This window comes from Neoarius graeffei, chromosome 28 (assembly GCF_027579695.1).
Source record: "Neoarius graeffei isolate fNeoGra1 chromosome 28, fNeoGra1.pri, whole genome shotgun sequence".
In the NCBI taxonomy this organism is placed as follows: Eukaryota; Metazoa; Chordata; class Actinopteri; order Siluriformes; family Ariidae; genus Neoarius; species Neoarius graeffei.
In genome coordinates this window covers 12890125-12904666 of record NC_083596.1, presented here as the reverse complement: position 1 = coordinate 12904666, position 14542 = coordinate 12890125, and the positions used below count along the sequence as shown (strand labels likewise).

General features: G+C 42.1%; 1 protein-coding gene across 1 annotated transcript in view; it reads left to right on the top strand.

The window, feature by feature from the left end:
• The first annotated feature begins 1227 nt into the window (after window positions 1-1227).
• abl1 (c-abl oncogene 1, non-receptor tyrosine kinase) overlaps window positions 1228-14542 on the top strand; it is a 71201-nt gene continuing 57886 nt past the window's right edge. The window contains exon 1 of the mRNA XM_060912814.1: window positions 1228-2816. Within this exon, the coding sequence (XP_060768797.1) occupies window positions 2681-2816 (136 nt within the window). The 5' untranslated portion in view covers window positions 1228-2680. The remainder of the gene's footprint in view (window positions 2817-14542) is intronic.

Here is a 14542-nt window from a genome sequence, read left to right as displayed (position 1 = left end):
GTGGTTAGCACGGTCGCCTCACAGCAAGAAGGTTCCGGGTTCAAGCCCAGCGGCCGACGGGGGCCTTTCTGTGTGGAGTTTGCATGTTCTCCCTGTGTCCGCATGGGTTTCCTCCGGGTGCTCCGGTTTTCCCCACAGTCCAAAGACATGCAGGTTAGGTTAACTGGTGACTCTAAATTGACCGTAGGTGTGAATGTGAGTGTGAATGGTTGTCTGTGTCTATGTGTCAGCCCTGTGATGACCTGGCGACTTGTCCAAGGTGTACCCTGCCTTTCGCCCGTAGTCAGCTGGGATAGGCTCCAGCTTGCCTGCGACCCTGCAGAACAGGATAAAGCGGCTAGAGATAATGATATGATTGAGATATATATATATATAGAGAGAGAGAGGGGGGGGGGGCGGCAAGGTGGTGTAGTGGTTAGCGCTGTCGCCTCACAGCAAGAAGGTCCGGGTTCGAGCCCCGTAGCCGGCGAGGGCCTTTCTGTGCGGAGTTTGCATGTTCTCCCCGTGTCCGCGTGGGTTTCCTCTGGGTGCTCCGGTTTCCCCCACAGTCCAAAGACATGCAGGTAACTGGTGACTCTTATTTGACAGTAGGTGTGAGTGTGAATGGTTGTCTGTGTCTATGTGTCAGCCCTGTGATGACCTGGCGACTTGTCCAGGGTGTACCCCACCTTTCGCCCGTAGTCAGCTGGGATAGGCTCCTGCGACCCTGTACGACAGGATAAAGCGGCCAGAGATAATGAGATGAGATACAGCGCCCTCCATGACTATTTAAGAAGAAGAAACCTTTATTTGTCACATGCACACTTCAAGCACAGTGAAATTCATCCTCTGCATTTAACCCATCTAGTGGGCAGCCACACTGGAGTAGTCAGGGGTTAGGTACCTTGCTCAAGGCCACCCCACTAACTGCATGTCTTTGGAATGTGGGGGAAACCGGAGCACCCTGAAGAAACCCACGCAGACACGGGGAGAACATGCAAACTCCACACAGAAAGGCCCTCGCCGGCCGCTGGGCTCGAACCCAGAACCTTCTTTCTGTGAGGCGACAGTGCTAACCACTACTTCTGGTTTTGTTCGTTTTAGAAATTTCAATGATTTTAAAAATAATTCAAGAAATATTTTATAATCTGGGTGATTTTAAGGATTCTGCAAGAGAGCAAAGTTTTGTTGGTGGAAGCAATAAAGAAATTATGCGTCATGACGTCAGACGCAATCCTGCTTAGGGACCCGCCCACCTTGCGTATGGAAATATGGCGGCCCCTGCGTCGACGACTACTCGATAGAGATTTATTCCTCAAAACTTGTTTCAACACTAAGAGATATTGAAAACCATCCGTGGTGTTTAGAGCAGGGGTGTGTGCTCTAGTGTTGCGGGTAGTTTGTTTGGAGAAACGGCGTGACGGTGTTCGGTAAACCCGAGTGAAAGTCAGGTTGAGTGTCAGAGCTGAAGTGCCTCAGGTCCGGGTGTAACGTTATCTGGAGCCCGTGAGGGAAAGAGCGACGGACACGGAAGTCGAAGACAGGAACCTGGCAGGAGATAATAATAATCACAGTAATAATAATAATAATCACAATAATAATAAATCCGTGAAGCGTGTGAGATGAGTTTATGGTGCTCAGGACTTGTTTGGAAAACTTGCCAACTAAGTTAACTTGTTGTTGAGCAGCTAACGAGCTAGCTAACACCTGTTAGCTAGGCGATGCTAAATTACCTCAGACACTAAACTTTAACTTTTAATCGGTGAGTACTAACATGTCAAGTTGTATAACATTACAGTTCACCAGGTGTTTATTGATAGAGCAGGTAGACACTTTAATTCAAGTTATAACTTGCACAAACATTTCAGAGTAACTATAATAATAAAAATAAAACGAGCAATAACAATATGACCTGCACTAATATTAAGTGTGAACTGACATTTCCTTTAATTGTTTTTTAGGGGGGGTTTAAAAATCCTTATCATCAGCCTTATGATCATTCAGTGACTGTATGTATTTATATTTAATTTTTAAATACTAAAAACATGCCCTCAATCTATACCCCAACCCAGAAACACACTCTAGTTCTTAAACTTATGCAACTTTCTGTACATTTTGTCCTGACAGTAACCAAATCATTGCTGTAGCATCGCTTATTATTAACTGTAAATGTTCTCAGGACACATTTTTAAATGAGCTTGACGACAACGATGATGATGATGATGATGATTGTCTACCAGGTCCTTATACATGCCTGATATGTTATTAGGCACTTTGAAGCGTTCGTCATGCCATGTTAGGGTTTTCTGAACACAATGTAGTTTTGCGTCCTCATGTTTGTAACTATATTCCGTCATGGAATGAATTTTTTTTTTCTTCGAAATATGGTTTGCTTTTTACCCGCCTGTGTGTGGTAACGTTTAAAAATCAGCTCCTTAATTCATGACACACGCAACGAAACCGACGAAGATCCGGGTCGGCCTTGGCGCTGTGGTGGACAGGGAAAAGCGTCACGTTTTGAGATTTGGGATCTGGAGGTCATACAATCACGAGCCACGCTGACCGAGTGTGCGCTCGTTTTGAAGTGGCCTTCACAACAGAGTGGCTTCCTTCGAGCCTCTTTCAGTTCAGTACTCTCCAAGGTCGTGATCAAGATCGTGATCGGTTGTGATTCTCGGCTCCGGCCTGGCATCCTGCCCTTATGGGGCAGCAGCCAGGGAAGTTTGTTGGCGACCAACGGAGGCCGAGTCTGCCTGCTCTGAACTTCATCAAGAGTGGAGGGAAGAGGGACTCATCGCGCCATGGAACTCAGCCCTGCAATGTTTTTGCAGTTCATGGTAAGGAAGTTGAGTTGTTTTTTTTAAGTTCCTGCTTTTTGTTCTTTTTGGCATTGGATTTCTATATTTTTGGATACTGTGCAACAGAGGTATAGTTAGTCACTGCTTAGATCAACGCCCTTGTGCCATGAATGTTCTATTTTAATCAGAGGATTAAGTTTGTGTTCGTTGTCTAATTGGAGTAAAAGTTGTAACTTTTTTTTTTTTTAATGTAGGACCGGGCCTTAAATGTATTCTTAATACCGATAACCATAAATAAATCAGTCTCCTACAGTTTCTGTAGTTGGTGCTCACGCCAGACCGATAACCTATATACCTACAGCCCAGGCCTGGGTTTATCCATATCGGTGAGATTGCTTCTGGAGCGATTTTTTTCCAGGCCTGGACCTGATCTGATAAAACATCTGACCAATCAGCTAATTGTTTACATGTGACGTTGTCTGAACACGTGCTATTTTTCCCGAACATCTTTGTACATCCTTGTTGCGTCATGAAGTCACGGATTTGCGGAAAATAAAAAAATATAATGCAAAGCACGGATCTTTTATTCACAGATGTGTGATTTTCTGTGAAATATTAATAAATGCAGGCAAGATATTTTAAGTATGAACTTCGGCAGTCCAAACATTGAATTGTTTTAGACGTCTAAATTTTTTATCCATGATGCATCATCCGTAACCAATCAGTAATATACTGAAACGTCCGTGACCAGTCCGTAAATTATTAGCATATGTAATGCATCCGTATTAAAATCCGTAACCACTTTGTATTTTGGATCCTTTTTGATTATATTTCCATAGTCCGTGACCTATCCGTATTATATCAACCACCGGAGCATGTACACGGGTTGTTTTGAAGTCCAAGCTGTACAGTACGACCCGGAATAATGTGCTACTACTTGGAAAAAACTTCCATGACTATTTCTGAGTTGCATGCGTTTATTTCCCTGAGTGTCAGGACCAAGCGATATTATAGTCGGGATTATAGTTGTGGTGTGACTGCTCCAGACTGGAACTACATTCAGGCAGAGGGATAGTCAGAGTTGTAGGTATAGTTATCGGTGTTGTCGGACTGGGTCCTTACAACCTATTTATGGTGAAGGTTTCTGGTATATGATTTTGATTTGATCGTGAAGTCGGACAGTTTTCTGCTCTTTTTAAGTCACGTGTGATGGTTTTCCTGGACTTTAGTGGTTTAGCGTGTGTGTGTGTGTGTATATATAAATCAACGTGATTTTAGAGAGCTAGATAGAGCTAGGCAATATGTAAGGAATAAAAGCTGATGAGCTGTGCTGTTAGAGCACATCCTGAGGTGTTTCCTACATCGCTTACACCACAGCCAACAATTACAATTTTTAATTTGTTCCTGAATGACACATCATTCACCAAGTGACTTCCTGTGAACATTATTCCCTTACTAGCATCCCTTTTCCTCTCTCTCTCGTCATGGTGCAAGATACTAAAATGGTGTAAAGTGTTAAAAATCATCAAGACTTTGCTTTGATGGAAAAACTACTGGCTGTTACGAAGCACTGGCGCTCGAGACTCCTTTTCGAAAATGTTAAACGTTTCCATACAGAAAGCTTCACTATATCAACAAGTTTACGTTCTTCTTGGGGTGTTCCATGCTCATTAGATTATGTACCTCGTCCTCTATCATACAAGCTGTTACTATAGAAACTGACACCGTATTAACCGGTTGTTTGAATTGCAGATTAATTTAATCCACACCTTCTGACCGATCAGATTTGAGAATTCATTATATCCAGAAGAAAAGATATTTAACTATTAAATGTTGTGCGGTTCAGCGAGGATGGAGAAAGTGCCGGAAAAAGGAAACCTCTGTGATTAACTGTGACCTGATCATCAAAAAAACCTCTGATTCTTTCCCTGACCGACTTTACATCCTGCTCCGAGATGTCCATCCACAGCTCTCTGTGACATGCGCAGTTGATAACAGGGTCCGTGCTGACACGTCTGTTTTGTTCAGGACGTATGCCGAGCGCGGCTGTCCTCAGCAGTTCCTTCCCATAACATATTCATTGTCATGGCAGGCAGAGAGATGTCAGATCTGCGGATCCGCTCTTGCGCAACCGGGGGCTGATGACTTGCGGGTGGGTTGGCAAACAAAACCTCCTGCCAGCTGCCAGTAAGCCGAGAGCGAGCAACAGTTCTTGTAAAGTGGCAGGAGGGTCAACAGGGTTATTCACGCTGTCTTTCAGCGCTGTTTCCGAATCGCTTCAGCTCTTTTGTTAGGAGAACCGAGTAAAGGCAGGGCTGTTTCAGCGTTTGGACTGGTATTCTGGAGACTCCTCCTGGCTGGAGCTGTCTCTCACCGAGCAGGTTCAAACTCCACACACACTGCAGCCAGACAAGCAAAGACCTGTCTGAGTGCACCGCTGCATCCGCTGACACACTCTTATGCATAGAGTTTAATTTACAAGTCGAAGGTGTACAGTAAGATTACCTGCGTGTGTTTATACTCTCTGAGGCGTTTCTGTAAAGGATCCGTCAGCTACATTTATGTGCACTAATCTTTCTTAAGATAGGGACATGTATCTTAAGTTATAAACATTAAACGACTGAAAACATTAAAATATAGACAACGCAAAAAAAATTTACAGAAATGCTAAAAATATCCTCTTCACAAGTTGTACTTGGTCTATTTACATAAGAATTCTTAAATCTGTTGAAATTTATTTGAAGGTGATGGCTACTGCTTTCCTTCTGGGTGGCACGGTGGTGTCATGAAGGCAAGAAGGTTCTGGGTTCGAGCCCAGCGGCCAACGGGGGCCTTTTTCTGTGGAGTTTGCATGTTCTTCCCGTGTCTGCGTGGGTTTCCTTTGGGTGCTCCGGTTTCCCCAACAGTTCAAAGACATGCAGTTAGGTTAACATGAGGTGCCCTTGGGTTGAAGTGCCCTTGAGCAAGGTACCTAACCCCTGACTGCTCCCCGGGTGCTGTAGTATGGCTGCCCACTGCACTGGGTGTGTGTGTGTGTGTGTTCACTGCTTCAGATGGATTAAATGCAGAGGATGAATTTCACTGTGCTTGAGTGTGCATGTGACAAAGGCTTCTTCTTCGGTTATATTACGATTCTTTCCTTTTCAGTAAAATAGCGTATAACGCAGGCTTGTAGTACTCGAATCCAACTCGTGACTTGGCAACTGATGACTCGGACTTGTGCATTAACTGCATCCGGATTCGTAAATTGGAGACGAGGACTTGGATTTTTTCTTTATTTTTTGCAACATGCCATAATAATTTGGCATAAGATATTTATATCTAGGGAGGCACAGTGGTGTAGTGGTTAGCACTGTCGTCTCACAGCAAGAAGGTCCTGGGTTCAAGCCTAGCAGCTGATGAAGGCCTTTTTGTGTGGAGTTGGCATGCTCTCCCCGTGTCTGCGTGGGTTTCCCCCACAGTCCAAAGACATGCAGGTTAGGCTAATTGGTGGCTCTAAATTGACCGTAGGTGTGAATGTGAGTGTGAATGGTTGTTTGTGTCTGTGTCAGCCCTGCATTGACCTGGTGACTTGTCCAGGGTGTACCCCGCCTCTCGCCTATAATCAGCTGGGATAGGCTCCAGCTTGCCTGCGACCCTGTTGGACAGGATAATCGGCTACAGATAATGGATGGATGGGTATTTATATCTGCATTCATTTTTGTACTAATTTCGTGCAAGAGTGTCACATCTGCGCGCCTTGGCATGTGCATCAGATAGACTCTCGGGCACGTTCCGGATAGCGTGCGCACCAAGTGGATTCTTGCACGTGGGCTGTAAATGACTCACACCTGCACAGGATTTGGGTGCAATCAGCACGCCGATAGAAAAAATGAATACGCACTTCAGTGTTTTTCCCCAGAAAAAAATTAAAGCCCTAAATTCTGGCATGATAATACACAGACAATTGAGTGCCAATGGTGTGAAAGCAAGCGCCAAAGGCGTGAAGCGAAACGAGGGGGGTCTGGGGGCATGCTCCCCCGGAAAATTTTTTGAAAATAAATGCTCTCAGGTGCAATTTCAGGGTCTCTGAGAGGTTTTAGATACATGATTATAGGATAGATTTTGCCAGTGTTTCAATGATTTCTGACCTAAATAGTATTAATGTATACACATTTGAAATTTCACCTTAAAGTTCAACATGCGAGTTAAACTGTTTTGTTCTAGATTACTGAGGTATATGATAGATTGAAAATCTACGGGGATCCCTTAATTATCTATGATCAAGTAGTGTTGTAACAAAAATGTGCATGAAAATATGAACAGTGGTTTGCGCCGTCTTATGCAGTCCAATGAAGAGAATCGATCATCATGACCTCCTGTTGATCACAAAGGGATCTGAACCTAAGAACTGCCACCTTAAAATAAGTTGCTGTATTACTACAGTATAACTGTAATGATTTAGAATGTTTCTGATGCAATTATAATATATGTAGAACTAAGATGCACTGAAAAGAAAAGTAAGGTAACTGCATATTATAAAGTTTAAATTTTGGCACTTTATTAAATGGACTAGATTAAGATTAAAACGTATATTTAAAGGAAAAGAAAACTTTTTTTTTTTAAAGAGATTTTTTTGGGCTTTTTTCACCTTTATTGGATAGGACAGTGTAGAGACATGAAATGAGCGGGAGAGAGAGACGGGGAGGGATCGGGAAATGACCTCGGGTCCCCGGATTTATGGTATGGCGCCTTATCCACCTGAGCCACGACACCCCCGAGAAAACTTAATTTCTACAGTTTAAATTTGCAGAAAGATTGTGTACTTTTAAACACATTTCATGAAGGGAATTTTGTTTATAAGTGTCAAATGTAGTATAATTTCAAATAATAATGATAAGCGTATTTGGCAGTGTGAGGTCACTGTGAGCCTTTAACAAAAGAATAATCCGGAGCCGTCTTTTGTTAAATGGATCCCAGTGACATCAAACTGCCAAAAATGCTTATGATTATTATTTGAAATTATGCTGTATTTGACACATTTGGACAACTTCACTACGTGAGTGTGTTTATAAGTACATAATCTTTCTGCAAACCCAAACTAATGAATTAAGTTTTCTGCTCCTTTAAAGCAGATTAATTTTCCTTGGCTTTTGCTCGGCCCAATGTTGGGCAGCCCTCTCATAGTCCATCTCGCTGTCATCCATGCTGATGTGGATCAAATTGTCCAGTGAGTCTTCTCCTAGCTTATTAAAGTCAGTTGGCTTTGTCCGTCTGGTGCGGGACAACATCGGCAGCCAATGAGATCACTTATAATGAATCGGAAACTTCCGGGATGTCTGACGTTTTCTTTCGATGTTTTTATTGGACGGTTTGAACACGTGATCTTGACACAGCCAACAGATTAGTTTGTTTACATCATACCACGCGGACATATTACTTTGACAGAATCGACACAAACGCTGGGAAAAAAAAAAGAGCGCTTGTTTAACACAAATATCAATCAATATGTAAATGGATCTGTTATTTGCTCTCCTATGTATCTAGTTACTTGTGGGTAGGAAATTTAACGTATTGGGGTAAATCTAAGCGTATCGGATTTTAACTAAAGCGACTAAGCATATCGGCAGGCAGAGCAAGCGTATCGGGCCCGATACGCGAAAACTCTTTGGGGAAACCCATGCACTTACTTTGCGAAGTATTGAGTTGCGTTGCTGACACATTATCTGGCATTATTTCCTTGTTTGGTTTCATCTTCTCCTGTTTCTCATCTTTGATTCTGCCTATTCTATGATAGCCTGTTTGATTCAGCAAATCCATCCATTATCTGTAACCCCTTATCCTGTGCAGGGTCACGGGCAAGCTGGAGCCTATCCTAGCTGACTATGGGCGAGGAGGCGGGGTACACCCTGGACAAGTTGCCAGATCATTGCAGGACTGACACATAGAGGCCAAGTTTGCATTAGACTGTATCTGTCTCGTTTTCTTCGCGGATGCACTGTCCGTTTACATTAAACCGCCGGGAAACGGTAATCTGCCAGGGTCCACGTATTCAATCCAGATCGTGTCAGCTCCGGTGCTGTGTAAACATTGAGATACGCGGATACGCTGTGCTGAGCTCTAGCTGGCGTCGTCATTGGACAACGTCACTGTGACATCCACCTTCCTGATTCGCTGGCGTTGGTCATGTGACGCGACTGCTGAAAAACGGCGTGGACTTCCGCCTTGTATCACCTTTCATTAAAGAGTATAAAAGTATGAAAATACTGCAAATACTGATGCAAATACTGCCCATTGTGTAGTTATGATTGTCTTTAGGCTTGCCATCCTTCCACTTGCAAGTGGTAAGTGATATGCGCTGGGATCACACACACAGCGGCTCAATCCCGAAACACAGCTTGTGCACTTCACTCGCGCGCTCTGTGAGCTGCGCAAGGCCGGAGTGCGCACCCTCCAGAGGGCACTCGCTGTTCCGGGCGGAGTGATTTGGAGCGCAGGATGCCTGCGGAGCCGAGCATATCCGTGTATTGGTGTTGCTGTGTGCACGCAAATCGTGTATTGGTGTTGCTGTGTGCACACTAATCGTTTTAAAAACGTTAATCTGATGATCCACTGATACGGTCTAATGTAAACATGGGCATAGACAAACAACCATTCAACTCTCATTCACACCTACGGTCAATTTAGAGCCAAACTGCATGTCTTTAGACTGTGGGGGAAACCGGAGCACCCGGAGGAAACCCACGCAGACACGGGGAGAACATGCAAACTCCACACAGAAAGGCCCTTGTCAGCCACTGGGCTTGAACCCAGAACCTTCTTGCTGTGAGGTGACGGCGCTAACCACTACACCACCGTGCTGCCCTGATTCAGCAAATGTCACAAACTTTTACCTGACCTTTTTTTTTCATTGATTTTCATTCATATCAGTTTAAAAAAAAATACGAAATCACTTAAAAAAAAGTTATAAAATTTTGATTTCTTAATTTTTTTTTTTTTTTGCAGTTGAATGCATTGGTCTATAATGTTGTTCTATTACAGACACACCTGCACTGTATATTTATATCTCATAAACCACAGATGATGAAAATTGTCGCTATTTTGGATCTCTAGAAATCTATTTGACTATGCATTTAAAAAAAAAAAGCAGTGTCATAATAATGTGACATAATGACGTATTGCAAGCAGGTTAAATGAAGCATTTTAAATTTAATCATACATATAAAGTGAAACTTTTTTCATTTTTAAAGAACGTCAACAAGGATTACTTCTTCATGTTCTGGTTGTTCAACCTAACAAACACTGTGCTTGTCGTATATGCCCGGGTTAGTGTGTTTTCCACCCTTGATCATTGTTCTCATCCAAAAACTTAAATTAATCACAAGTCTGAAGTAATTTACCCACAGTTGTGTTGTTTCTTCTTTTTTTTTTGAACTTGACCTGGATATTGTATTTCTGCTCATTTCCACTATGCAGTTATAATTTTCTCAATTAAAGACGCATCAATCAGGTAAGATTAGACTTTCTCCAAGATTAGGTCTCTAACAGTTAGGTGGGTTTGATGAATAATTAATCAAAGGGTTCCTGTCCATGTTCATGAAGCTCTGTCCCAAGGATCTACCATGGACTGGAAAGAAACTGTCTGTCTATAAAATGGCTGTCAGGAAATGTGTCCAAATATGTACATGCGTTCTGGTCCAGAAGTCAGTTTTCCATCCATGTTTTCTCAGAGATTTAAAGTAGAGACTTTTGCTAAAGTCAGAACTTAATGCGTTTTTAAAAATTGTTCTAAATATCTTCAAGGGTAATTTTACGATTGAAGGGAAAAAAAAAAAACTATTGCACCTTTAAGCCAGATGACTTTCTATCAGGGCTTTGAACCGGTTCAAGGAACGAAAATGAAAACCGGGAACTTTTTCTATTTCACATGGAACAGAAACGAAACCAGAAACTTTTATTATTGTTTATGTTCCGGAACAGAAACGCTTATTAAAAATAATGGTAACCGGTTAATACCGGTTTTTATTTCGTTCCTCAAAGTTTCCGTAGCCTACAAATAAAAAAGTCATTCTTCTCCTGCGCAAGTTTCTATGACCCGCTGGGGTTCACTTCCTGTGTGACGTTTGCTGACTGAATGGAGAGAGCGGGAGGGTGGACTATCACGTCTCCACATCTTAAATAAGAGGTAAATATTGCAGTCTATCGTTATTCAAAAATGTCAATTTCAAACACGATATCAATATATTTGTCCACGTTAATGAGAGGCTCGCGAACATTAAATGGCGTTAACCTCTGTTAGCCTATCAATGCATAGGGCCTGACTAGCCTTTGGTAACACACTAAACGAATTATCTTTCATTTTTGGCACTTTTTCTGTTTGTGTAGATGGGAAGACATACTGAGAATCCAAATCGCCAACATTTGAAATAATAATTGTTTTGAATTATTTCTTGTCTTATTTAATGAAGGTTGTAATAGAATTAGCCTACATTTGGCTTAAGCTGGATGAGACAGAGACGTAATTTTATAGCCATTTGTTAAACAGCTGACAGGGAACGTAATTAACCTTTCCGGGAACGAAATTTTTTTGTTCTAACCGGTTCTGGAACGTCTATTTAATGGTGGAACCCAAAACCGGAAACGTTAAAATTCCGTTTCTGTTCGGAACGAACCAATAGGAAAAAAATTCTGGTTCAAAGCCCTGCTTTCTATTGATGAAATGTGCTCACTAGATAGTAGAGCTAGGTAATGTGATGATGTAATCGACTATCAGAAATGACTAACATGAAATTGGTGCTAATCCATGACAGCTGATGGCTCATTTTGAGAAAATGAGAGTTGCGCTTTTAAACGTTTTGTTAAAACATCACCTTGCTGGATTGGGTCCAGTGTCAAATGTGCACTCGCCCTGATTTCTGTCGCAGACTAATTTTTAGGGACTTGAAACAATACATGCTGAGACAAATGAAAAATAAAAAAAGATATTTTGTTTATCTGATTACTGTAGAAAAATGTTTTTCTTTGAAATAAGCCTCCAGTTCCCTTTGTGGAACAGGCAGTCCTGCCTGCATCTCCCCAACCAATCCGATGGAGTCTGGTTTTTCTTGTTCGCATACAAAATAGTGGAGATTAGTACTTTATACGAGAGAGCCTGCATCATTTGGGAATCTCTCCAGGTAAAAGATAGTGTTGTGTGTGTGTGCGAGATCCTTATCTGCGAGAGCTCGTCTTGTGTACACACCACAGCGTTCACAAAACGGCTGATCTCGGTTGATAAAATGCAGGGTTGCTTGTAGGTCTACATGATCTGAGCAGTCACTGAGGGCTCCAGGGCCACCAGGGGGCCTCGTAAGAATGCAGGATTTATCGTTTCCCATTGAATTTTTATTTATTTACTTACTTACTTGCTTACTTTTGGCTAATGCATCCAGTTGCTATTGAGAATTATGATACTACAACTAGTATTGGTGTCAAAGTCAAAATTCTGGTATTGTAACAACTTGTTTTGAGCAAATACTGGCAGTTATTTATGTATATCGTAATATTTAACATTTCAGTTTAAGAATATCGTCTGTTTTTTTTGTTCTGCTGCTTTGTTGTATCGGTGTACTTCACTTCGTGTTAACTTCATACCCAGATTCCCCTCCAGACCCACAGCTGTTCTGAACATGTATGGACTGTGGCGGAGTTGACCGTGGTGTTTTTCAGTCTGCGTCCCCCTCGTCCTCCTCCCTTCCCCCTTTCTTCTTCTTGGCTGGAACTCATGGAATCTGCTCAGTCTAGACACCAAAGCTCTCACCCCATGATTCCTATGGGTCTTGAAGACATGGGTTTGTTTTCAGCTGGAGGGATTGAGATGCAGGCGCCTCGGCCTGGTAATTTTTGACCACCTGTTGACCCACAAAGATGTTTTTCATTGTCCTTTCTGCTGTTTGCACTGGATGTGGACTCAATCATGGATTCCTTTTGCCTTTTGGAAAGGCCATATAGCCGTGTGCGTATCATAGAAAAGAGGGATGATGAAATGAAAACTGCTCACTTGCAGCCTTTGAGATTTATCTTTTCAATTGTTTTGATGAACCTCTGCAGATCTGGGATAGTCCTGAGCGCAGTATATTCCAATAAATTTTAGGAATTTGTATTAACCAATTTCACTCTCTTGGCTGTAGTGGGTCTCTAAATGTTTGTGTTGCATCACAGTTTTTCCCTTCTCCCATCTTGGCTATCTAAAGGAGCCCTCGGCGACACTTACTTATGAACCAAATCAAGAATTAAAGAAAAACAACAACAAAAACAACGGATATCTTGAACTTGGCGTCCTATGAAGTGTCACTTCATGCCCTTTATGGCATCTGGAGCATGACCACAAACTCAAGACTTGGGTCACTTATTGCAAGTGCTGACCCTGCTAAGCTTGCTTTCACATCTCGTTTTGTTGAATTGAGAATTGTCACTGACTGACATTTATCTCTTCCCTTTAAAGGAATACTCGAACATCCTTCAACCTAATTTCTACCTCCTGTATCTGTACTATATGTGCAGGAAGAACGTACAAGAACTTCATCACATTTATTAATACTGGGAATTCCAACTGTGGAGTAAGGTAGTAAAAAGTACCAAGTTCTTGTTACGAACACTTTTTTTTTTTTTTTCTCCCCCCTAAATTCTTCCCTCTGGAATGTTCCACATCAAAGGTGCAACAGAAAAGTGTTCACTCTGCCATTGGGCAGGTCGCATCCTGATCATGACACAGCTGCGAGCCAAGGGAGCAAAACTGGTGGGAGGGATGGTATTCTTTCTTTCACTCTCTTTTGTCCTGGTCAGTCACAGCGACACTAGTCGACCGTACACCTCTGTAAGCTCGCGTATGCGGAAGAGGGCGGATAGCGCTTTCCATCCGAGTTTGTTATTCTGCCAAGAATTGGCAGGTATCCTAAAAAGAATACAAAAGTCTCACCTGTACTAAACGAAATGCTAATTCACAAATACCTTTGACCACATGCTACAGATGCAGTCGTTAAAGATTAAACACTGAAGTGTTCAGTTTGAGATTTTGACCTAGACTTTATCTCAAAGCATTTAATCAGTGAAGCATTGACCATCCTAGTATGTCGAAAGGAATTAAAAAAAAAAGAATGAATACAGAATGAGGCCTTTAAAACTAGGATTTGTGACTGAAATGATTGTTTTAGAACTTGAACCTAACAAAGGGTTCGCCGGTGTTTTCATTAAAACTTTTTTATATCTGTGGTTTGGGGAATAGAATACACATTAACCCCAGCGATGACAAACTTTGGAAAGCTAACGGATGCAGATGTTGATGTCTTACTGACCCTGTTTTACAGAGACCTTCTGGCGTTTCTAAATCCAGTGAAAGGGATTGAGGGTTGCGTGTGCAGAAGTGCAGAGCTCAAATAATACAGCCTGTTTTGAAGGCATAGTTGAACACAGGGCAAGCCACAGCAGTGGAGTCAGGAATGTGACCTCCTGTACATTCCTCTCAAGTGTGTGTGTCTCTCTCTCTCTCTATTGCTCTTTTTTTTGCCGTCTCTCATTTTCTTGTTCTCTCTCTTTGACATTGGCACGTGGATACTTAAGTATTTACAGTACAAGTTATTTTATATTAACATTTGCTTGAAGAATTGGTGGGGCATTTTTTTTTTTTTTTTAATTTTTGGTACAGATTAATATTTCATCAGTGTTAATGAGAAATCTTGCACTGTGTGTGTGTGTGTGTGTGTCTGGTCAGGTTGTGGTTTGCGTTTGAATAGGAAAGGCGATGTAAT